Source organism: Carassius gibelio, chromosome A25 (genome assembly GCF_023724105.1).
Source record: "Carassius gibelio isolate Cgi1373 ecotype wild population from Czech Republic chromosome A25, carGib1.2-hapl.c, whole genome shotgun sequence".
Taxonomy (NCBI): domain Eukaryota; kingdom Metazoa; phylum Chordata; class Actinopteri; order Cypriniformes; family Cyprinidae; genus Carassius; species Carassius gibelio.
The window spans coordinates 1,616,758-1,643,148 of NC_068395.1; the positions used below are offsets into that span (position 1 = coordinate 1,616,758).

The following is a 26,391-nucleotide window of genomic DNA, read 5'->3' on the forward strand; positions in this document are numbered from 1 at the left end:
TCGTGGCCCATGGTCCATTGTTAATTTCGAATTTGGCCTTTGGATTTAACTATTAATGCATTAAGCCATTTTTCTATTTATATTTTCTGGTGGACAAAACACTTAAACTTACACAAATGTTGTCTTTTTGGTTTATACTGTCCTTATCTTGGTGCCATTAGTTATATATGATGCTTACAAGAAAGCTGTGAATTGGTTGTTCCTGGTTGTTGTTTTACATGTGCACTTCTAAATAACATTGTAAGTTCATTGATTAGATATACTGCAGTGTAATTTTAATTTCACTCATCATATTTTCGTCAGCATTCTGAAGATTATGAAATATTTGGGGATTTGGAGGAGCTAATTGTTATAACATGCAGGTTTTTCTTTCTTTTTGCTCCGAACAAAAAACAAACGAAAAAAAAAACTTAACTACAGCACTTAAGACATTTGACAAAATCACACACACAAATGGAAAAAAAAAGATATTAAAAATGACAAGGCGCTTGACGTCACGTAGCTTCTCACGCGAGAAGGGGGGCGACGAAAGTGTCGCGCTTCTTATCACACGTCTTTGGTCACGGCAAGGTACGCGACGATCGACACGATGATTGCTTAGTTTGCAAATCAAATGCATAAACCACACCCCATAGTAGACGCGAATTTGACGCTCTATTCGCGTTAACGCGAATAGAGCGTCAAATTCGCGTCTACCGCGCCTAGTTTGCCGCTTGACCATTTTGAGATCATTCGCTTCATTCGCGCGAGTAATTCGCTTGATTCGCGCGTGAAATTAACTTCACAACAGACGCGAATTCGCGTCATGGGGGGGCTTCTGCCAGCTGAGTCCACGGAGCATTTTCAACCGCCATTTTTATTCGGATAATTTTCAAAATATTACTGTTATTGTGTCATGAAATGTAGTTTTAAAAGTATTTCAGGCGAGAATGTAGTTGTTTTAAACTCAAATATGCGGTTTATTTATAATGACAGCGTCTATTTAAAAAATGTGTTTCGCCGATCTCAGAGATGAGCTCCATGCGATCAGCGGGAGCTCCGTCATCATGTATCCGCCAAGAGTAGCCTTTCCTCGGCTAGATCTTCTGACATTTGCCGCTGGCTCTGATGTCTCTTTAGTGGTTCAAGATAAAATATAATTCGTTTGGGGTAAAATTAAACGTTTCTTATCTTTGGCCTTTATTCAATTTATCTATCAATATGTTTTATATATATACATAGGTCCTTTTTATTCCGGTCTCTATAGAAATATGAACTTTTGTCATATAGCTCCGGTTGACTCCTCACTGACAACATCTGTCGTTCCTCCTTGTTGAATGAGTGGAGAAGGGTATTCCTGCACAACCCGAGGCTGCAGGAACATACTGTTGAATGAGTGACTCCTAGCAGGCTTCTGATTGGTTAACGCGGCGCGAATTGACGCCAAAGTTCAAATTTTTCAACTCGGGCGGCAGACGCGAATTCGCGTCAAACGCTAAATGCACAAAAAGCACCATTCGCGCTTAACGCGCGTTTCGCTCGAAGCGCTCTATTCGCGCGTCAATTCGCGTCATTCGCGCGAACTAGACGCGCGAATGAGGCGAATTCGCGTCTTCCGCGCCGCGCTTAACGCCCCATTCGCGCCGCGAGACCTCCAGACGCGCGTAAACGCGCCTTTGCATTGACTTAACATTGAAATCATTCGCGCCAGACGCTCTATTCGCGTTTGGTGTGAACACAGCATTAGAAAAAAGTGTTCATTGGGGTTCTATATAGAACCATAGGGTGCTTTACTCAACTCCAAAGAACCTTTTATGCTAAAAAGGTTCTATAGTGACAAGAAAGAACCCTTTTGGCACAAAGGTTCTTTAGGCTATTATTCATTCATATATTACATTATTCTGCAACACTTTGTATTTGTAATTAAATTATTGTTTGTAGTAACTTAATATCACATTTTATTCATGCTGATTTTTGGAGAAAAACTGAAATGGCAGTCTTCGTGTGATATTGATTAACTACATAAAATGATATAAATATATACATTTTCAAACCCCCATATCTTGAATTTTGTGATCATTCACATGCATTCATAAATGCATTTGAATACACCGAATAATGCAGTGAACTCACTCAAAATGCACACGCACACTAGTATGACTTCATCATGTAACTTTACATTAGCCAAGATGCATGCACTTTTTATGCACGATTTGTTTAGTTTTTGAATATACTTGATACTGTTAAAAGGCACATCATTAAAAAAAAAAATACCAGTTCACATATCACACCTAAATACGCGTGGAAAACGTAATTAGAACTAGCTACTAAATTAGTTAAAAATGCCTATCCATATACAACTATGATTCGCTAACCCCGAACTAACTCAAATGATTCGCAAACCCCAAACTGATTCAAATGATTCGCGATCCCGCTACGAACTCCCGAACTGACTCAAATGATTCGCGATCCCGCTACGAACTCCCGAACTGACTCAAATGATTCGCGAACCCGCTGAGAACTCCCGAACTGATTCAAATGATTCGCGATCCCTTTACGAACTCCCGAACTGATTCAAATTATTCGCTATCCCGTACTACCGAACTGACTCAAATGATTCGTGAAGCCTCTCCGAACTCTCGCATTGATTCAAATGATCCGCGAAGCCGCTCCGAACTCCCGAACTGACCCAAATGATTCGCGAACCCGCTCAGAACTCCCAAACTGGCTCAAATGATTTGCAAACCCTCTTTGAACTCCCAAACTGACTCAAATGATTCGCGATCCCCAATATGACTCAGATTCGCGATCTCGCTCCGAACTCCCGAACTGATTAAAATGATTCACCCTCCGAACTCCCGAACTGACTCAAATGATTCACACTCCGAACTGCCAGACTAACTAAAATGATTCATGCTCCAAACTCCCAAACTGACTCAAATGATTCGCGAACCCGCTTTGTATTTTCCTTACGCAGAGTTAAGCTAAGAGTCTACATAAAAGTTTTTAAGCTAAATTAAGAGTTTTCTGAGAGGATTCTTAGAATCTTTATGAATACGGACCCTACCCGGGGAACTTACCCTAAACCCGGGGCAAACTGAGCAATTGGAAAACTATTTTTTATAAGAAGTCATATTTTTAGAACCCTTTGTCATAGATACCTTCTGATCATTTAAAATGATAGGAATGTTTTCATTCGAATAGGATTGGAGGATAGATACTTGCAGTGTACTTCTGCTTCATTTTAAATTTTAAATAAAAAGTGGATAACCTTACCCCACTCCCCCCTATAAGAATTAGACATTTAAAATTTAACAGAATAAATCTATATTATATACTAATAAGTAAACAACTAATTTAAAACATTTTATTCTCTCTTCATATTTTTTTTTTATTATTATTAATTTTTACTATTTACAGGCCTACTATTAATTTGGTTTTGATAAAAATATGATGTGTTATAGGTTAATAGTATCAAGACAAGTGATTATAATTGTAAATATACTCAATTACAAGAATTAAAGTGTGACAAACTGCTAAATATTCTATGCTGATTTACCTGCTGGTTTACTGGAGCTTTGTTTTCTTCTTTGCAATGTTGAACCGCCTTTAGCAGCCTCCCTTCGCTCTCGGTCCTCTTTTGTGAATTGTTTTTTTTGTTTTTGTTTTGTTTTTCTACAAAGTGCACCAACAATTTTTGCACAAGCTGTTAGCACTTTTAGAAGGCCACACCATTACCGATGAATGTGCAAGTCAATCTTTTTTTTATTCATTACACGTTTTAAAGGAATAGGCCTACACTCAAAAATGAAACATCCAAGATGTAAATGAATATGAGTCCTCTATCCATAATATTACTTTCTCATCTGAATAAGGAGAGAAATATGCACAGATCAAGTAGGCTCTATCATCTACAAGTGAAAACAATCCAAATCAGTTCTGAGCAATTACGTTGCTGGATTTTGATGTAAAAGGATGGATTATGGACTGATATTTTGGCCATAAGTGGTTTAGTTTAACACCTTAATAATGGATTTGTTTCTTACAAATATGCAGCTTTTCACTTCACAAGACATTAACTGATCTACCGGATTGGTGTTGATTACTTGTGGACTCGAGATGTTGGAATGTGTTTACTTCAATTATCTATACTTCAGACATGCTGTTAACTGATTTTGCAAGAACTTTTACAATTGCAGACTGTTTGGTTAGAATAGTACACAAGTACTTGCAAAGTAACTTAATAAGTAGTGTGTTGGGGGGACCACTAAAATAAAGTGTTACCATGATGCTTTTTGGACTTTCATTCTGATGACGGCACCCATTCACTGCAGAGAAAGTGATATATTTCTCAAAATTAGTTTTGATGACGAAACTCGTGAAGTTCCTCTGATTATTATGCTCTAATTAAAGTTATTATATAAAATCTGTTTTGCATGTTGTTCTGATGCTGCTGATTTCATATTAGCCTGTCTGTCCCGTGAGAGAACTAATAAGACCACCTTCGCATTTTAAAAGCGTGCACTATACTGATGCGCTCGTGCTTCATGTCAGCAATGGATCTGGTCTTTTTCTTTTAACTGTCTTTAACTTTAACTTTATCTCCTCACTCATGAATATTTCTCAGAGTAGTGCGGGTCTCGGCACCGTGCTGCCTCTTACTAGTTTCGAGAACACACTTCTGTTTCTCTTCAGTATAATTCTCGCCACAGCCATCATTTTTATCAACGTGTCTGTGTTCGTGTCCATCGTGATGAACAGATCCCTGCGCAGCGAGAACCGCTTCATGTACATGCTCAGCACGTGTCTGAGTGACTTCTGCTCGGGCGTCTCCTATTATTATGTTGGAGTTATGGATGTACGCGATTATTATGACTCCCCGACTCGCACTTTCTACATTGTTCACACTTTTTTGGGTCTGTCCTATATGGCGATTCTGGCCGCGCAAGCGGATCGCTACCACGCGGTCTCAGCGCCTTTCAAATACTCGCAGCGCATGACGCGCAACAGAACCCTGCTGGTGATTCTGGCCTACTGGCTTTATGCTTTCCTCATAGTGGCTGTTAATAATTTGGTGCCTATGGGAGTTGCTAAAAGTTTGACGGGATTTGGTGCTTTTGTGGTGAACATTTTCACCGTCATTATCATGATTGTGTTGAACGTCAGGCTGTTCTTTATCGCCAAATTTCAGCTGGAGCGCGAACCCCCGAGCGAGGAACGCGACAACAAGCGCGCGTCCGTTTATCTCATCATAATAGTGGCCGTGTGCTTTCTGATCACGTGGTTGCCGCTTTTTCTTTATGTTATTATATGTAACTTCACTGGGTCTATTTGCTATTTGTTCAGAAACGAGGGCACAGACCCCCTGCGCATTCTGGCGCGTCTCAATGCAGTCATCACACCATTACTGTACATCAGAGGCTGTACTGCACTCAGGAGCACCATCATGATTCAGGTCTGGAGAATAGCGCGCTACAAGAGGAAAGGATAAAACTATCACACACTAAACACATGCAGTTTCTCATAGCAAATCTGAAAACAACATGAAGCCTGCAGATAAAAATGTAATTTTTGTAAAGTGTTTCTACAGTAAACAGCTATATCTGTGTATATTGATACAATAAATCATTTATGATGAATGACTGGAAAATTCCTGGAGATCTTTTTGAAATATTCACTTTTGTAAATCAATGAAATCCAGACCATGAGACATAAAGCAGGCCTTTATTTAGTAAAAGTCTTCTCTTTTTTTCCATGCATCCATCCATTTTCTAGCTCCCTTTATTCTCTGAAGGGTCACGGGGGGCTGGAGCCTTTCCCAGTGTCTCGGGCCAGTCAGGGGACCCTGAACAGATCAAACACACAAATACACACATATGGGTGATTTTACAGTGTCCAATTCACATAAGATGCATGTCTTTGAATTGTGGGGGAACTCACACAGACACACAGAGAACATGCAAACTCTAGACAGAAAGGCTTGTCTGGTTTTCCAGGTTAATCTCACTTATTGGCACATTTCCTCCCATAATTTTGCTCTTCCAGATTTAATCTTTTACCATTTCTCTGTTGCACTGATATTTTATTTTACGGCAAAAGATGTCTCACCTTTTCTCGGAGTGAACTGACAGAATGTGGAGATGACTGTAGACAGAAAGTGATGTGACAAACCTCAAGCAAACGGACTTTTTAAAGATAACTTAAAAATATATAAACATTTGTGAATCTAAACCCACAAGTTAAAACTTTGAGAAGTTTAATGTCCATGTCCTTTTTTTTCACTTGACACCTGTCGTATCTTGAAATACTAGGGCAAATGAATTAATGCTTATACGTTTTAATTTTACATTGTTAGGAACTAAGTTGTTTATGAATTATATAAAGTGCCACGATTATATTGTGTATGTGACATCTGTAAGTACAAGATATAAGGCTGATGATTTTTTTAATGTGATTATATATATGTATCCAAAGAGATTCTACTGTTGTTCTTGTGGACTTATGTAAATTAAAGTGTGAAAATTATTTTATTTTTATTTTTCATTTAGAAATGTAACATGGACATGTGTGAAATAAGGTCACAGAAATAAGAGCACTGACATTTTTTACTACAATGTCAAGTCAATTAAAAAATAAAAGTACCTAATTGACACAACATGCTGTTTTGTTTATTTAACAGCCTACATGTTATAATAAGACAAAGCAGACAAATGGGTAAAAATATTATACATAATCCAGAAATTTTAATCAAATCCATTAATTAGTTTCAAGAACCAATTTGCCAGAGATTGGTTATCATGATTAGAAGATCTGGCATCTTTCAAATCACTTTAGATGTATTTAGAAAGGTACGAAGAAGAGCATGCCCCTGGGCAGAGATGGTGCATACGTTTTGCATACTTCAAATCACAGGGAAGTGTTAAAACTAAGGCCGTGTACAGACATTTTGAGACATTTTAAACCAAAAAAGTGGCATGAGTACGAATTATCCAGTTGTTACAAATGTACAGTTAAAAGAGAAGACAGCACACTTTGTGATAATTAACTTTATTGTTAATGTTTTGATTAGAGTGGGCTCTCTCTCACTCTCTGAGTCTGATTCTGTCTCATCTTCACTGGAAGTAAGGGAGAGTGGGGTAAGTTGAGCCAGTGGGTAAGTTGATCCACCCCCTACATCATGGCAACTGTACAGTTTTAGGGTCATGTGAACATGTATTTTGGAGCCACCCATCATTGCCAGACTGTGAAAAAGAGAAACATATTGGGGGAATGGAAGGCACCACGGTCGTAGCCAAAGCTTGAAAATTTAATTTGAAAAATTAGTGTGGTCTGGGTGGGAATTGTGCTATAATACCCCACTAATTATCAGTGTTTGTAACGCAGTTACTTTTGACAGTAACTCAAACTAATGCATTACTTTTTAAATAAATTAACTCCGTTACCGTTACCATATGGTGCATTGCCCGTTACTTTTTTTAAAATGAATTAATTTTGACTGAAGTGCAGCCTAACCTGTTTGCAGCAGTGACGCATTGTAGGATTGGTGGATGCTAATCACTGTAAACACGAAGACGCACTGTGGGCGTGTCTCCGTTTATTCAAGTGTGTGCGGCAGTCATGGCGAGTCAAGGCGAGAGCAACACGAGTTTCTCAAAGTGGAAATATGCTCATTATTTCACTTTAGTTGAACATAAAGACAAAAACCTTTTAGTCAAATGTAAGCTGTGTCTTTCTGGTTCTAATGTCCTATCCTAGCCCACGAATTTCCAATCTTTGCGCTCAGATTTTGTAAACCATACCCTCGGTTTTTGTATCTGGACCCACAAATTCATAATCTGCGCGCGCACTTTCTCAATCCGTTCCCATGGATTTGTAAACTGTAGCCTACTCACGGATTCATGCAGCAAGCTCCTACGTGTTAACATACAGTTTTAATGAATATTATGTGGAATGGGTCTACAGCAAAGTGTCTTAAGTGATTCTCTGTATGTTTTTTTCTGTCTCTACTGTGGAGTCGCCGGCTTTCAGTCAGCTCCTTAGCATGATAGCATAGATTTCATTTTTAAACAGCATTTATATATATACTTTTTTTTTTTTTGATTCTGAATATATTATTCAGGTGTTTTGTTATTTATTTCAGAAATCCTTGTGATATACAATATTCAGTTTGTGCTGGTGTGACTTAATCAAAATAGTGTTTAAAAATTACTTATAGTTTTACTTTGTGTTTGTATAGACCATAACGCATAAAAGCGCATTAATGGGAACATTAAAGAAAGTTCTTTAAAAAAGTAACTAAAAAGTTACTTTTAACAGTAAGGCATTACATTTTGGTGTAAGTGATCAACAAAGTAATTGAGTTACTTTTTGAATTAAGTAACTAGTAACTGTAACTAGTTACTATTTTTTAGTAACTAGCACAACACTGCTAATTATATACACTAAACACAAAAAAATAGATGTTTGTGAAAGATGTTTTCTCTGTTTTGGAGGAATGAGCATTGTTAAATGATATCACATTGCACCATTAATTTAGGTTAGACGTATATCATTTTATCAGTTTTGTTTTTATTATTATTATTCAGCAATACATATAGGCCTATTAATAACCATTAAAATGTTGTTGGCACGACTTTGTGAAAATTTAATATGAAATAACATAGACGTAACATACTAGTGCCTTGCTCAAGGGGTATTGAAGGTGGAGAGAGAGCTGTTCATGCACTACCCCCACCCACAATTCCATCCGGCCCGAGACTAGAACTCACAACCCTTTCTATTGGGAGTCCAATCCTCTAACCATTAGGCCACGACTTCCCCTGTCATCTTTACACAGGTCCATACATACTGCTCCATTGAACTTTCTCCTTCAAGGTAAGCCCAAGTCCCTTTCCTGGACTTTCACTGCCCACAAAGCCTTTCAAGCCCTGAAGGAAACCTTTAGCATGGCTTCCATCCTTCGCCACCTGAATCCTGAGTCTCCATTTGTGTTTGAAGTGGACGCCTCCACCAATGGCGTCAGAGTCATGCTATCCCAGAAGATCGGTGAGCCTCAACGCCTCCAGCCTTAAGATTACTTTACCAGGAAATGGACCCCAGTGGAGCAGAATTACGGGAACAGGGAGTTGTTAGCAATCGAGCTCGCTCTGGAAAAATGGAGACATTGGTTGGAGGGGGCTAACCACCCCTTTACTGTTATCACAGATCATAAAAATCTCCAATATCTCATTGAAGCCCGAAGACTAAATCCCCAGCAAGCCTGTTGGACCCTGTTCTTCACCAGATTCAAATTCACCATCACCTACCACCCTGGAATTCGCAACTGCAAAGCTGATGCTCTCTCTCGTCTGCACTCATTGGACACTCCTTCGGAGCCAGAAACTATGCTCCATCCAGCCATGAGTGTCAGCCCCATCGTCTGGAGTTTGGATGAGGACATCACAGCCGCTACAAGAGATCTACAAGCGCCACTGGGAGGCCCAGAATGGAGGATTTATGTCCCCCGGTCCCAGCAGCAATCCCTTCTGGGCTCAGTTCACAGTATTCCGGGAGCTGGAAATCCAGTCTCCCAACGGACCCTCACACTCCTCCAAGCTCTGTACTGGTGGCCCAGAATGTCCCAGGATGTCGTCAGGTACAACCACAGATTACCAACTGCCCTGGAAACAGCGGAATCCCTTTTCATCCATGTCCAATTCATCTCAAGGGTATGGAAAGCATTCTTTCATTTACTAGGGGTCACGGTGAACTTATCCTCTGGGTACCATCCTCAGACTAACGGCCAGACTGAGCGGAAGATTCGGGAACTCGGATGGTTCCTCCAGGCATACTGTCAAGTAGACCAGCACAGCTGTAACCGTTTCCTTCACTAGGCTGGGTATGCAAAGTACGGACCAGAGAAACGTTCCTGTGTGGCCTGGGATGATATCCTAGATCCCATTCTTCTGGAAGAGTTCCATCAACTACATCCAAATCGTCCTGCATCCAGAGGCAGAGTTCGCCCTCGTCGTTGCATCAGGGCATCATGGGCCGCCCCTGGAGGAGGGGGTAATGTCAGGGACTCACAGCCACAGCCACCGCAATCATCCGGTCTACTGTTCACTACCCCAAACTGGTGCCCGACCATTCTCCACTAACCTGTCTCTTCTATGTTCTCAGATTCCTCCGTGACGATCTCCTGTGAAACTCATATAAAGACATTCCTTGTGTTACTCTCCAGAGCTCTGGGATTGATCCTAGACTCAACATTACCTTGTCACATATCCACTTGCACTAAACCCTCTACCTTCATCTTGGTTTGTGACACCCACTAACTCGACTTTGTTAAACTTACCCTAAACCCGGGGCAAACTGAGCCATGGGAAAACTATTTTTTATAAGAAGCCATATTTTTAGAACCCTTTGTCATATATACATTCTGATCATTTAAAATGATAGGAATATTTTCATTCGAATAGGATTGGAGGATAGATACTTGTGTTGTACTTCTGCTTCATTTCCCCTTATCTTGAGGACCACATAAATAAAAAGTGGATAACCTTACCCCACTCCCCCCTATACGAATTAGACATTTAATTTAATATTTGACCGCATAAATCTACATTATATACTAAAAAATAAACAACTAATTTAAAACATTTATTCTCTCTTTATATATTTCTTTTATTATTAATTTTTACTATTTACATTATTTTTATTAATTTGGTTTTGATAAAAATATGATGTGTTATAGGTTACTAGTATCAAGACAAGTGATTATAATTGTAAATATACTCAATTACAAGAATTAAAGTGTGACAAACTGCTAAATATTCTATGCTGATTTACCTGCTGGTTTACTGGAGCTTTGTTTTCTTCTTTGCAATGTTGAACCGCCTTTAGCCTCCCTTCGCTCTCAGTCCTCTTTTGTGAATTGTTTTTTTGTTTTTGTTTTGTTTTTCTACAAAGTGCACCAACAATTTTTGCACAAGCTGTTAGCACTTTTAGAAGGCCACACCATTACCGATGAATGTGCACATCCAACTTTTTTTTAATTCATTACACGTTTTAAAGGAATAGGCCTACACTCAAAAATGAAACATCCAAGATGTAAATGAATAAGAGTCCTCTATCCATAATATTACTTTTTTCATCTGAATAAGGAGAGAAATATGCACAGATCAAGTAGGCTCTATCATCTACAAGTGAAAACAATCCAAATCAGTTCTGAGCAATTACGTTGCTGGATTTTGATGTAAAAGGATGGATTATGGACTGATATTTTGGCCATAAGTGATAGTTAAACACCTTAATAATGGATTTGTTTCTTACAAACATGCAGCTTTTCACTTCACAAGACATTAACTGATCTACCGGATTGGTGTTTATTACTTTTGGACTCTTGAGATGTTGGCATGCTTTTACTGCAATTATCTATACTACTTCAGAATCATGAGAATCTTCAGAATCTTGTTCCTCTGATTATTATGCTCTAATTAAAGTTATTATATAAAATCTGTTTTGCATGTTGTTCTGATGCTGCTAATTTCATATTATCGTGTCTGTCCCGTGAGAGAACTAGTAAGACCACCTTCGCATTTTAAAAGCGTGCACTATACTGATGCGCTCGTGCTTCATGTCAGCAATGGATCTGTTCGTTTTCTTTTACTGTATTTAACTTTATCTCTTCACTCATGAATATTTCTCAGAGTAGTGCGGGTCTCGGCACCGTGCTGCCTCTTACTAGTTTTGAGAACATACTTCTGTTTCTCTTCAGTATAATTCTCGCCACAGCCATCATTTTTATCAACGTGTCTGTGTTCGTGTCCATCGTGATGAACAGATCCCTGCGCAGCGAGAACCGCTTCATGTACATGCTCAGCACGTGTCTGAGTGACTTCTGCTCGGGCGTCTCCTATTATTATGTTGGAGTTATGGATGTACGCGATTATTATGACTCCCCGACTCGTACTTTCACTATCGTTCACACTTTCCTGGGTCTGTCCTATATGGCGATTCTGGCCGCGCAAGCGGATCGCTACCACGCGGTCTCAGCGCCTTTCAAATACTCGCAGCGCATGACGCGCAACAGAACCCTGCTGGTGATTCTGGCCTACTGGCTTTATGCTTTCCTCATAGTGGCTGTTAATAATTTGGTGCCTATGGGAGTTGCTAAAAGTGTGACGGGATTTGGTGCTTTTGTGGTGTACATTTTCACCGTCATTATCATGATTGTGTTGAACGTCAGGCTGTTCTTCATCGCCAAATTTCAGCTGGAGCGCGAACCCCCGAGCGAGGAACGTGACAACAAGCGCGCGTCCGTTTATCTCATCATAATAGTGGCTTTGTGTTTTCTGATCACGTGGTTGCCGCTTTTTCTTCTTGTTATTATATGTAACTTCACTGGGTCTTTTTGCTATTTGTTCAGAAACGAGGGCACAGACCCCCTGCGCATTCTGGCGCGTCTCAATGCAGTCATCACACCATTACTGTACATCAGAGGCTGTACTGCACTCAGGAGCACCATCATGATTCAAGTCTGGAGAATAGCGTGCTACAAGAGGAAAGGATAAATCTGAGCACACTAAACACATGCAGTTTCTCAGCAAATCTGAAAACAACATGAAGCCTGCAGATAAAAATTTAATCTTTAAGTGTTTCTACAGTAAACAGCTATATCTGTGTATATTGATACAATAAATCATTTATGATGAATTACAGGAAAATTCCTGGAGATCTTTTTGAAATCTTCACTTTTGTTAATCAGTGAAATCCAGACCATGAGACATACAGCAGGCCTTTGTTTAGTATTGCTCAGTAAAGTCTTTTTCTCTTTTTTTCATGCATCCATCCATTTTCCAGCTCCCTTTATTTTCTGAAGGGTCACGGGGGGCTGGAGCCTTTCCCAGTGTCTCGGGCCAGTCAGGGGACCCTGAACAGATCACAAACACAAATACACACATATGGGTGATTTTACAGTGTCCAATTCACATAAGATGCATGTCTTTGAATTGTGGGTGAACTCGCACAGACACACAGAGAACATGCAAACTCTAGACAGAAAGGCTTGTCTGGTTTTCCAGGTTAATCTCATTTATCGGCACACTTCCTCCCATAATTTTGCACTTCCAGATTTAATCTTTTACCATTTCTCTGTTGCACTGATATTTTATTATACGGCATTATTTTATTCTGTTGCACTGATATTTTAATTTTACATTTTTAGGAACTAACTTTTTTATGAATTATATAAAGTGCCACGATTATATTGTGTATGTGACATCTGTAAGTACAAGCTATAAGACTTATGATTTTTTAAATGTGATTATATATATGTATCCAAAGAGAATGTCCTTTTTATTCTACTGTTGTTCTTGTGGACTTATGTAAATGAAAGTGTGACAATCATTTTATTTTTATTTTTTATTTAGAAATGTAACACATGGACATGTGTGAAATAAAGTCACAGAAATAATTATTTTTTACTACAATGTCAAGTCAATTAAAAAATAAAAGTACCTAATTGACACAACATGCTGTTTTGTTTATTTAACAGCCTGCAAGTTATAATAAGACAAAGCAGATAAATGGGTAAAAATAATCTTAATAAATAAAATGAATTCTATTAAATAAAACTATTGCACTACAAATGAAATAAAAATAAAAAGTCATCATTTTAAAATAACATTTTAAGCAATTACGTTAAAACATGTAAAAGCGAAAGCTGTCAGAACCATTTATGATCACCGGGGTTTGGGGATAAAAATTAACCCTTTGGGATGAAGACTTCAGCACAACAATGGATCACGGGAGATGAAAATCCCATATTTGGTGATCATTACTGTGGTTAATCAGGCGCATACACACAAAAACAAACAGAGATCATAATATGTTTCTGTTAATGATGTAATTTGAGACATCATACATGCCACTGAGATCACACATGAGACACTGACACATGCCACTAACAGATAAACTCCAAAAAAAGCATTAAAAAATTGACAATATTAAGAGGTTTTAGCATTTTCAATTAATGTAGGCATGTAACGTTATATGCTTATTATTATTATTATTATTATTATTATTAGGTAACTTTAATTATTAAATTACATTAAATTATTGCCTTGCATGTTTAAAAATGTTTTTAAAAAGTACAACAACAAAAAAACTGGTCTATTAATTTATACAATTAATTATATGCATATTATTACCATTATTAACACTGCAGTCGCCAAAGAAAATTGAAGAGCAGTTTTATTAATGTTTAATGACACATTTCTGTAAGAAAAATGAAAGAGTTAATTGCCACTCACTGGCCTGTTTAGCCAAGCTTTTCATAAAAACATGCTACAGATGAATAAAATAACATGTAGGCTATTATACATGCATTGCATACTTGGTTTTTTGTTAAGCATTTGTGGTTTGTGAAAAATGACAACGTAGGCTACATGTTTGAACTTAGTTTTCATTGCACTTACAGATTTTGGACCAGCAGGTGTCTTATAACTTAATTTGTGGGCTAGCTAAATTTCACATAGCCTATACATACATCTGCCCTTTATGGGGAACAAGAGAACACGCAGTATACTTAATCCAGATATTTTAATCAAATCAATAAATTAGTGTGAAGAACCAATTTGCCAGAGATCGGTTATCATGATTAGAAGATCTGGCATCTTTCAAATCATCTTAGAGTGGGGTAGGTTGAGCCAGTGGGTAAGTTGATCCATCCCCTACATCATGGCAATTGTACAGTTTTAGTGTCATGTGACCATGTATTTTGGAGCCACCCATCATTTCTGCCAGACTGTTAAAAAGAGAAACACATTGGGGAAATGGAAGGCACCACAGTCGTAGCCAAAGCTTGAAATTTAAATTTGAAATATTAGTGTGGTCCTGTAGTGCCACGTGCACTAGTATGACTTCATCATGTTACTTTACATTAGCCTAGATGCATCCACTTTTTAGCCACTATTTTAGTTTTTGAATATACTTGACACTGTTAAAAGGCACATCATTAAAACAAAAAATACGAGTTCACATATCACACCTAAACACGCGTGGATAACGTAATTAGAACTAGCTACTAAATTAGTTAAAAATGCCTATCCATATACAGATATGATTCACGAACCCCAAACAGACTCAAATGATTCGCGAACCCGCTACGAACTCCTGAACTGATTCAAATGATTCACGATCCCGATCCGAACTACCGAGATGACTCAAGTGATTCGCAAACCCCAAACTCATTCAAATGATTCGCGATCCTGCTCCGAACTCCTGAACTGGCTCAAATGATTCACGCTCCGGACTCCCAAACTGACTCAAATGATTCGCGAACCCGCTTTGAACTCCCAAACTGACTCAAATGATTCGCGAACCCGCTTTGAACTCCCGAACTGATTCAAATGATTTGCGATCCCGATCCGAACTCCCGAACTGATTCAAATGATTCGCGAAGCCTCTCCGAACTCTCGAACGGATTCAAATGATTCGAGTACACGCTCCGAACTCTCGAACTGATTCAAATGATTCACGCTCCCAACTCCCAAACTGACTCAAATGATTCTCGAACCCGCTCCGAAATCCCAAACTGACTCAAATAATTCACGATCCCCAATATGACTCAGATTCGCAATCACGCTCTGAACTCCCGAACTGATTAAAATGATTCACGCTCCGAACTCCCGAACTGACTCAAATGATTGAGTCAACTTACCCTAAACCAGGGGCAAACTAAGCCATGGGAGCACTTTTTTTTTTTCTATAAGAAGCCATATTTTAGAACCCTTTGTCATATATACATTCTGATTATTTAAAATGATAGGAATATTTTCATTTGGATAGGATTGGAGGATAGATACTTGCATTGTACTTCTGCATCATTTTCCCTTATCTTGAGGACCACATAAATAAAAAGTGGATAACCTTTACCCCACTCCCCCCTATACGAATTAGACATTTAATTTAATTTTTAACAGCATAAATCTATATTATATATACACTAACAAATAACTTATTTAAAACATGTATTCTCTCTCTCTCTCTCTCTCTCTCTCTCTCTCTCTCTCTCTCTCTCTCTCTCTCTATATATATATATTTAATTTGGTTTTGATAAAATAGGTCTTGTTATAGGTTACTAGTATCAAGAAAAGTGATTATAATGGTAAATATACTCATTTACAAGAATTGTGTACAAACTGTGTTACAAACTGCTAAATATTCTATGATGATTTACCTGCCGGCTTACTGGAGCTTTGTATTTATGTTTGTATTCATGTCAACAATTTTTGCATTACCGATGAATGTGCACATCAAACTTTTTTGCTCACCTTTTTTAACGTTTTTTTCTATTGATTACACGTTTTTAAGGAAAAAGGCCTACACTCAAAAATGGGTCAAATAAGTTAGAATAAGTTTCTACGCAGCCATGATGTTGTAATTGATGCAGTATGTGGTCTGGCAGTGTCATGTTGGAAAATGCAATGTCTTCCCTAAAAGAGGCAACATCTTGAAGGGAGGATATGTTGTTCCAGAACTTGGATATACCTTTCAGCATTGATGGTGCCTTTCCAGATGTGTAAACTGCCCATGCCACACACACTCATGCAACCCCATACCATCAGAGATGCAGGCTTCTGAACTGAGTGCTGATAACAACTTGGGTTGTCCTTGTCCTTTTTATTCCAGATGACCTGGCGTCCCAGTTTTCCAAAAAGAACTTCAAATTTTGATTTGTCTGACCACAGAATAGTTTTCCACTTTGTCACAGTCCATTTTAAATGAGCCTCGGCCCAGAGAAAACGCCTGCGCTTCTGGATCATGTTTAGATATGGCTTCTTTTTTGACCTATTGAGTTTTAGCTGGCTATGGTGAATGGCACGGTGGATTGTGTTCATCGACATTGTTTTCTGGAAGTGATGCAGTGCTGTCTAAGGGCCCAAAGATCAAGGGAATCAAGTATGGTTTTTGGGCCTTGACCGTGACGCACAGAGATTGTTCCAGACTCTCTGAATCTTTGGATGACTTTATGCAATGTAGAAGATGATAACTTCAGACTTTTTGCCATTTTTCTCTGAGAAACTCCTTTCTGATATTGCTCCACTATTTATGGCCGCAGCATTGGTGGAATTGGTGATCCTCTGCCCATCTTGACTTCTTAGAGACACTGCCACTCTGAGAGGCTCTTTTTATACATAATCATGTTGCCAAGTGACCTAATAAGTTGCAAATTGGTCCTCCAGCTGTTCCTTAAATGTAGATTTAACTTTTCCAGCCTCTTATTGCTACCTGTCCCAACTTTTTTGGAATGTGTAGCTCTCATGAACTCCAAAATGAGCCAATATTTGGCATGACATTTCAAAATGTCTCACTTTCAACATTTGTTATTGTGAATAAAATATAAGTTTATGAGATTTGTAAATTATTCCATTCCTTTTTTACTCACAATTTGTACAGCGTCCCAACTTTTTGGGAATCTGGTTTTTATATTGTGTTGATTACTTGTGGACTCTTGAGATGTTGGCATGTTTTTACTTCAATTATTTATACTTCAGACATGCTGTTAACTAACTTTTCAATTGCAGACTGTTTGGTTAGAATAGTAGCTACACAAGTACTTGCAAAGTAACTTAATAAGTAGTGTGTTGGGGGGACCACTAAAATAAAGTGTTACCATGATGCTTTCTGGACTTTAATTCTGATGACGGCACCCATTCACTGCAAAGGATGTAATATATTTCTCCAAATTTGTTCTGATGACGAAACTAGTGAAGTTCCTCTGATTATTATGCTCTAATTAAAGTTATTATATAAAATCTGTTTTGCATGTTGTTCTGATGCTGCTGATTTCATATTATCCTGTCTGTCCCGTGAGAGAACTAGTAAGACCACCTTCGCATTTTAAAAGCGTGCACTATACTGATGCGCTCGTGCTTCATGTCAGCAATGGATCTGGTCTTTTTCTTTTACTGTATTTAACTTTATCTCCTCACTCATGAATATTTCTCAGAGTAGTGCTGGTCTCGGCACCGTGCTGCCTCTTACTAGTTTCGAGAACATACTTCTGTTTCTCTTCAGTATAATTCTCGCCACAGCCATCATTTTTATCAACGTGTCTGTGTTCGTGTCCATCGTGATGAACAGATCCCTGCGCAGCGAGAACCGCTTCATGTACATGCTCAGCACGTGTCTGAGTGACTTCTGCTCGGGCGTCTCCTATTATTATGTTGGAGTTATGGATGTACGCGATTATTATGACTCCCCGACTCGTACTTTCACTATCGTTCACACTTTCCTGGGTCTGTCCTATATGGCGATTCTGGCCGCGCAAGCGGATCGCTACCACGCGGTCTCAGCGCCTTTCAAATACTCGCAGCGCATGACGCGCAACAGAACCCTGCTGGTGATTCTGGCCTACTGGCTTTATGCTTTCCTCATAGTGGCTGTTAATAATTTGGTGCCTATGGGAGTTGCTAAAAGTGTGACGGGATTTGGTACTTTTGTGGTGAATATTTTCACCGTCATTATCATGATTGTGTTGAACGTCAGGTTGTTCTTCATCGCCAAATTTCAGCTGGAGCGCGAACCCCCGAGCGAGGAACGTGACAACAAGCGCGCGTCCGTTTATCTCATCATAATAGTGGCTTTGTGTTTTCTGATCTCGTGGTTGCCGCTTTTTCTTCTTGTTATTATATGTAACTTTACTGGGTCTACTTCCTATTTGTTCAGAAACGAGGGCACAGACCCCCTGCGCATTCTGGCGCGTCTCAATGCAGTCATCACACCATTACTGTACATCAGAGGCTGTACTGCACTCAGGAGCACCATCATGATTCAAGTCTGGAGAATAGCGTGCTACAAGAGGAAAGGATAAATCTGAGCACACTCACACATGCAGTTTCTCAGCAAATCTGAAAACAACATGAAGCCTGCAGATAAAAATTTAATCTTTGTAAAGTGTTTCTACAGTAAACAGCTATATCTGTGTATATTGATTCAGTAAATCCTATATGATGAATGACTGGAAAATTCCTGGAGATTTTTTTGAAATCTTCACTTTTGTAAATCAATGAAATCCAGACCATGAGACATACAGCAGGTCTTTGTTTAGTATTGCTCAGTAAAGTCTTCTCTTTTTTTCATGCATCCATCCATTTTCCAGCTCCCTTTATTTTCTGAAGGGTCACGGGGGGCTGGAGCCTTTCCCAGTGTCTCGGGCCAGTCAGGGGACCCTGAACAGATCAAACACACAAATACACACATATGGGTGATTTTACAGTGTCCAATTCACATAAGATGCATGTCTTTGAGTTGTGGGGGAACTCACACAGACACACAGAGAACATGCAAACTCTAGACAGAAAGGCTTGTCTGGTTTTCCAGGTTAATCTCACTTAACGGCACATTTCCTCCCATAATTTTGCACTTCCAGATTTAATCTTTTACCATTTTTCTTTTGCACTGATATGGTATATTATGGCAAAAGTTGTTTAATCTTTTCTCAGAGTGAACTCACAGAATGTGGAGACGACTGTAGGCAGAAAGTGATGTGACAAACCTCAAGCAAAAGGACTTTTTAAAGATAACTTAAAAATATATAAACATATGTGAATCTAAACCCACAAGTTAAAACACTATGAGAAGTTTCATGTCCATGTCCTTTTTTTTCACTTGACACCTGTCGTATCTTGACATAGTAGGGCAAATGAATTAATGCTTATACGTTTGAATTTTACATTGTTAGGAACTTGTTTATAAAGTGCCAAGATGTATTGTGTATGTGACATCTGTACAAGATATAAGACTGATGATTTTTTAAAATGTGATTCTATATATGTACCCAAAGAGAATGTCCTTTTTATTCTACTGTTGTTCTTGTGAACGTATGTAAATTAAAGTGTGACAATCATTTTATTTTTATTTTTCATTTAGAAATGTAACACATGGACATGTGTGAAATAAAGTCACAGAAACTTCAAGATTGAAATGTAATTTTTTTCTATGACAAATGTTTCTTTTAGATGGCACTCTATGGTACATAGAAACTTGAAAATGAGTGTTATGTTTGTAAGTTGCACTTGTTAGTATATGAACTCCTGCATCCCTTCACAATTAAGTCATCTAATGTGTGCGTTTGAGTGTTGGAATAAAGTAGTTCCAACTTTCAAATTCATGTGCATTTGTCACTCTATGGCAGTTAACAAGAGAAATGTCCACTGAGTGGTGCACCTGGTACTAATTAAGCTTTTAATTACTCATTCAATTTTTTATGAATGGGTGAAGAGAAATCAAGTGCCCTGGAATAGATAGAAAAAGGGGAAAAAGGTGGCCAAACCTAAAACCATCACGTTAAGCACTGGCTGCACAGGTGAAAGCTTTGTCGAAATGCCTAGAAAAACAACAATAGAGATGATTGAATGGTTGTTATTGTTTGCTGAGATTTGGAAGTCTCTCTACAAAGCTTTGTGTGTTTTATATGTGCTGTTTGCCATGCCAATATGGATATGAATGGCCTGGGGGGGGGGGATGAGACAGCTGGTGGGCCTTTTTTGTTTGTTTTGGAAAATAAAGTGCCCATTGAATGTATTGAAGGTTATTTTAATGCTTTAAAATGACATACATGACATTCTAAAAATGTATGTTCTAATACATTCGCAACAAAAATGACCAAAAATATTCCATAATTTTTTTATTTCTCTATTTGTAGTTTGTTAATTAAATACATTTACGTGTCACGCGGGATCTGAAGAGTGGGAACGTCGGGTCTGCAAACTCTCTTCTTAATTTTAAAAAAATTCACATGGAACTTCAGTTTCATCCATCGCACCCAAAGATAAACTGCAGTGCTTTACAAATATAGGACAGGAAGAGCTAAATAAACTTATCACTGTATCTAAACCAACAACATGTTTATTAGATCCTGTACCCTCAAAATTACTGAAAGAGTTGTTACCTGTAGCACAAGAACCGCTTCTCAATATCATTAACTCGTCGTTATCTTTAGGTCACATCCCAAAACCATTCTAGCTGGTGGTTATTAAGCCTCTTATTAAGAAACCAAAACTAGATCCTAATGAACTGGCAAATTATAGACCTATTTCAAATCTTCCATTTAGGTCTAAAATTTTAGAAAAAGTTGTGTCTGTTCAATTGAGCTCCTTTCTGCAAAAAAATGATCTGTATGAAGAATTTCAGTCAGGTTTTAGGCCCTACCATAGCACAGAAACTGCACTTGTTAAAATTACAAATGACCTGCTTCTTGCGTCAGATCAAGGCTGCATCTCATTGCTAGTCTTACTTGATCTTAGTGCAGCGTTCGACACCATAGATCATGACATACTCATAGATCGATTACAAAACTATACAGGTATTCAAGGGCAGGCTCTAAGATGGTTTAGATCCTACCTGTCCGATCGCTACCATTTTTTTTATTTAAATGGGGAGTCATCTCATTTATCACCAGTAAAATATGGAGTGCCACAAGGATCCGTCCTAGGTCCCCTTCTATTTTCAATATGCATGTTTCCTCTTGGTAATATTATTAGAAAATACGGAATTAGCTTCCACTGTTATGCTGATGATGCTCAGCTATATATCTCAACGAGACCAGATATGCCCTAAATTGGTTCAGCTCCTGCGTACCTAACTCACCTTCTACCACGCTACAACCCATCACGCTCCCTAAGGTCACAAAACGCTGGACTTTTGGTAGTTCTTAGGATAGCAAAGTACACCAAAGGACGTAGAGCTTTTTCACAGAAGCTTCCTGATAATGTTCGGGGTTCAGACACACTCTCTCTGTTTAAATCTAGATTAAAAACGCATCTCTTTCGCCAAGCATTCGAATAATGTATCTCTTAAATTGTGAGTGTAGTTCCATCTGATCAAACGCGCATTCGTATTCATTAGCTTGGGTTAAACTAATTAGTTTTACTTTGTTGGAACAGCAGCTATGCTAATGATGTCTCTGCTAGGATTTACACAAGCTCCAGTCTGGATCCAGAACACCTGAGAAGAGATGATGCTGACCCTCAGAGGACCTCAGATGATGCTAACCCTGAATCAACAACAGAACTAACAACTAAGTGTGACTGCATCATATAATAACTGCTGTTAATAATCTTCATCTTCTGGCTGACTACGTAGTCTTGTATTAATTTTTCTGAAAAATCTAACTGACAGTCACCACTAAGCTACTACTAAATATTGTAAAACGTAATTTTCCGTAAAGTTGATTTGTAAAAATTTGTATTGTAAAAAGCGCTACACAAATAAACTTGAATTGAATTAATGTTTGAGTTTTATCACTTATTTGTTATTTTCATAAAATGTTGATATAATGGTGATAACTGTCACCTCAGAAATGCACAAGTTGATATTTACATGGAATGATAATAAAGATCTCATCGAATGACAAAAAAGTAAATAAAAAATACTTGACTTAATTAGTCTTTGGTATAGGCCTATATAATGTACACTGTAGTTATAGTCCAGCCTACCTTTCCTTTATAATCATTAAAAACATGCAAATCTGATACTAACAATGAAAACAGACCTACACAGTCTTTCAGAATTGTGTTCTGGGTCATTTTTTCCTTTAAAGATGTCATTAAAGAACCAGTGTATAAATCACAAGGCCATGTGGAAATTGTTGATAAATTAATCAAAGCAAGAGCTCCATTTCTCAGACAATTAAATCAACTTTATTGTGATTTCAGAAACCAGAAAACATCACGAAGCAAATGTTAAAGTGAGATTCTCACTGGGCACGTGTGAAATCACATTTTGAAGACGACGCTCCCTTCTTCTCCAGAGACAGAGGCTTCACACTGAGAAAGAAAAAAGCTTGCAGATATGTATTGTCCTTTTAAATGTGGCATATATGGTGCTTGTGTGCCTAACCAGTCATTGGAAATCAAAGGTGTTCAGACTCGACTGAAACAGTTCTTTGTGTTCGTGTTTAGAGTTCCTTATTCCTTTTTTTTTATCTGTCAGTCAAAGTCACCTTATAACTGATTATCTGGAGTTCAACCAACACACTCTCAACATATACATTTTTTTTTATGTCTATATATTGCAACTGGTTTTCTATTAATCATGTCATAGTTTAACAGAACATGTGTGACCAGCTCTTTAAGGATCTTAGTAAGAAAGATTTTTATAATCCATATTGTTAAATCTATTTTTAATTATTACTTGGGTTTATGAATAAACATACCCAGTCATAAAGAGAAAACATTAAAGCTATGCTATAAGAATTTATTAGGCCTGCCTTTTATTCCTTTTAACATTGTCAAGGGGCTCACAAATATCTAAGGTTAATATTACATGATTGACAAAACATGATGTTTTGTTTAAAGACAAGGCAGATAAATGGGTAACAATATTAATGAAAATATTATTTAAAAAAATGGAGTGAATAGACATACAGTATTGTTCAAAATAATAGCAGTACAATGTGACTAACCAGAATAATCAAGGTTTTTCGTATATTTTTTTATTGCTACGTGGCAAACAAGTTACCAGTAGGTTCAGTAGATTCTCAGAAAACAAATGAGACCCAGCATTCATGATATGCACGCTCTTAAGGCTGTGCAATTGGGCAATTAGTTGAATTAGTTGAAAGGGGTGTGTTCAAAAAAATAGCAGTGTGGCATTCAATCACTGAGGTCATCAATTTTGTGAAGAAACAGGTGTGAATCAGGTGGCCCCTATTTAAGGATGAAGCCAACACTTGTTGAACATGCATTTGAAAGCTGAGGAAAATGGGTCGTTCAAGACATTGTTCAGAAGAACAGCGTACTTTGATTAAAAAGTTGATTAGAGAGGGGAAAACCTATAAAGAGGTGCAAAAAATGATAGGCTGTTCAGCTAAAATGATCTCCAATGCCTTAAAATGGAGAGCAAAACCAGAGAGACGTGGAAGAAAACGGAAGACAACCATCAAAATGGATAGAACAATAACCAGAATGGCAAAGGCTCAGCCAATGATCACCTCCAGGATGATCAAAGACAGTCTGGAGTTACCTGTAAGTACTGCGACAGTTAGAAGACGTCTGTGTGAAGCTAATCTATTTTCAAGAATCCCCCGCAAAGTCCCTCTGTTAAAAAAAAGGCATGTGCAGAAGAGGTTACAATTTGCCAAAGAACACATCAACTGGCCTAAAGAGAAATGGAGGAACATTTTGTGGACTGATGAGAGTAAAATTGTTCTTTTTGGGTCCAAGGGCCACAGGCAGTTTGTGAGACGACCCCCAAACTCTGAATTCAAGCCACAGTACACAGTGAAGACAGTGAAGCATGGAGGTGCAAGCATCATGATATGGGCATGTTTCTCCTACTATGGTGTTGGGCCTATTTATCGCATACCAGGGATCATGGATCAGTTTGCATATGTTAAAATACTTGAAGAGGTCATGTTGCCCTATGCTGAAGAGGACATGCCCTTGAAATGGTTGTTTCAACAAGACAATGACCCAAAACACACTAGTAAACGGGCAAAGTCTTGGTTCCAAACCAACAAAATTAATGTTATGGAGTGGCCAGCCCAATCTCCAGACCTTAATCCAATTGAGAACTTGTGGGGAGATATCAAAAATGCTGTTTCTGAAGCAAAACCAAGAAATGTGAATGAATTGTGGAATGTTGTTAAAGAATCATGGAGTGGAATAACAGCTGAGAGGTGCCACAAGTTGGTTGACTCCATGCCACACAGATGTCAAGCAGTTTTAAAAAACTGTGGTCATACAACTAAATATTAGTTTAGTGATTCACAGGATTGCTAAATCCCAGAAAAAAAAAAATGTTTGTACAAAATAGTTTTGAGTTTGTACAGTCAAAGGTAGACACTGCTATTTTTTTGAACACACCCCTTTCAACTAATTGCCCAATTGCACAGCCTTAAGAGCGTGTGTATCATGAATGCTGGGTCTTGTTTGTTTTCTGACAATCTACTGAACCTACTGGTAACTTGTTTGCCACGTAGCAATAAAAAATATACTAAAAACCTTGATTATTCTGGTTAGTCACATTGTACTGCTATTATTTTGAACAAGACTGTATAAACATTTTTTTTGTAAGAACAGAAAAGGCTGGACATAATTATAATCTTGTTTTTTTTTCTTTTTTATTAAGCATTCTTCCATAACAAAGGAGATTAAGTAGAGGGTAATAACATTAGGATCAATATTTCATCAATGTTTGCAAGACAGAAAGTTAGAGAGTTTACCCTTTCCTCTTAAAGCATGCTATTCTCCAGACTTTACTTAGTAATGTGCTCCTTAATGCTGAGCAGCCCCTGATGTACAATAAAGGGGTCAGAACTGCATTCACCCGTGCCAGAATGCGCAGGGGGTCTGTGCCCTCGTTTCTGAACAAATAGCAAATAGACCCAGTGAAGTTACATATAATAACATGAAGAAAAAGCGGCAACCACGTGATCAGAAAACACACGGCCACTATTATGATGAGATAAACGGACGCGCGCTTGTTGTCGCGTTCCTCGCTCGGGGGTTCGCGCTCCAGCTGAAATTTGGCGATGAAGAACAGCCTGACGTTCAACACAATCATGATAATGACGGTAAAAATGTTCGCCACAAAAGTCCCAAAGCTCGTTACACTTTTAGCAACTCCCATAGGCACCAAATTATTAACAGCCACTATGAGGAAAGCATAAAGCCAGTAGGCCAGAATCACCAGCAGGGTTCTGTTGCGCGTCATGCGCTGCGAGTATTTGAAAGGCGCTGAGACCGCGTGGTAGCGATCCGCTTGCGCGGCCAGAATCGCCATATAGGACAGACCCAGGAAAGTGTGAACAATGTAGAAAGTGCGAGTCGGGGAGTCATAATAATCGCGTACATCCATAACTCCAGCATAATAATAGGAGACGCCGGAGCAGAAGTCACTCAGACACGTGCTGAGCATGTACATGAAGCGGTTCTCGCTGCGCAGGGATCTGTTCATCACGATGGACACGAACACAGACACGTTGATAAAAATGATGGCTGTGGCGAGAATTATACTGAAGAGAAACAGAAGTATGTTCTCGAAACTAGTAAGAGGCAGCACGGTGCCGAGACCAGCACTACTTTGAGAAATATTCATAAGAGAGAGAGCGCAACCAGAACACTGTATGAATGAAAGCTGATGGTGAGAGCGCGCGACTGGAGTGAGACTCGCGTGCGGAGCGTTTTTAAAATGAGGAGGAGGACTGTCTGAGATTCACGTGGCAGGTTCCTGGAAACTGTTTTTCAGGCCTTTTTTTTCTTCCATAACTCAATGTATAAATATCATGCATAACCAAGAGTTTACCAAACAGTAGAGGTCAATGGTGTGATATGCGAAAAATATATATAAAATGCAATTTTGTCGTTAAAATAGGCCTTAATAAAATACAAAACAAATAACTTGAATACACCTGTTTTGCATTTT

At 38.4% G+C, this 26,391-nt stretch overlaps 4 protein-coding genes across 4 annotated transcripts; 3 read left to right on the top strand and 1 right to left on the bottom strand.

Annotated features, from left to right (window-relative positions):
• Positions 1-4,591: 4,591 nt before the first annotated feature.
• LOC127946876 (adenosine receptor A2b-like) lies at positions 4,592-5,470 on the top strand. Its single transcript, XM_052543701.1, has one exon. The coding sequence runs from the start codon at positions 4,592-4,594 to the stop codon at positions 5,468-5,470; it is 879 nt and encodes a 292-aa protein (XP_052399661.1).
• A 5,933-nt stretch (positions 5,471-11,403) lies between these two features.
• LOC127946772 (adenosine receptor A2b-like) lies at positions 11,404-13,142 on the top strand. The gene has a single exon (XM_052543530.1). It carries the CDS (start codon positions 11,652-11,654, stop codon positions 12,528-12,530), a length of 879 nt encoding a protein of 292 aa, XP_052399490.1. The 5' UTR covers positions 11,404-11,651; the 3' UTR covers positions 12,531-13,142.
• Positions 13,143-17,769: 4,627 nt separating this feature from the next.
• On the top strand, positions 17,770-19,076 carry LOC127946771 (adenosine receptor A2b-like). Its single transcript, XM_052543529.1, has one exon. It carries the CDS (start codon positions 17,957-17,959, stop codon positions 18,833-18,835), a length of 879 nt encoding a protein of 292 aa, XP_052399489.1. The 5' UTR covers positions 17,770-17,956; the 3' UTR covers positions 18,836-19,076.
• Positions 19,077-25,185: 6,109 nt separating this feature from the next.
• Positions 25,186-26,064, bottom strand: LOC127946878 (beta-2 adrenergic receptor-like). Its single transcript, XM_052543702.1, has one exon. It carries the CDS (start codon positions 26,062-26,064, stop codon positions 25,186-25,188), a length of 879 nt encoding a protein of 292 aa, XP_052399662.1.
• Between the last annotated feature and the right edge of the window lie 327 nt (positions 26,065-26,391).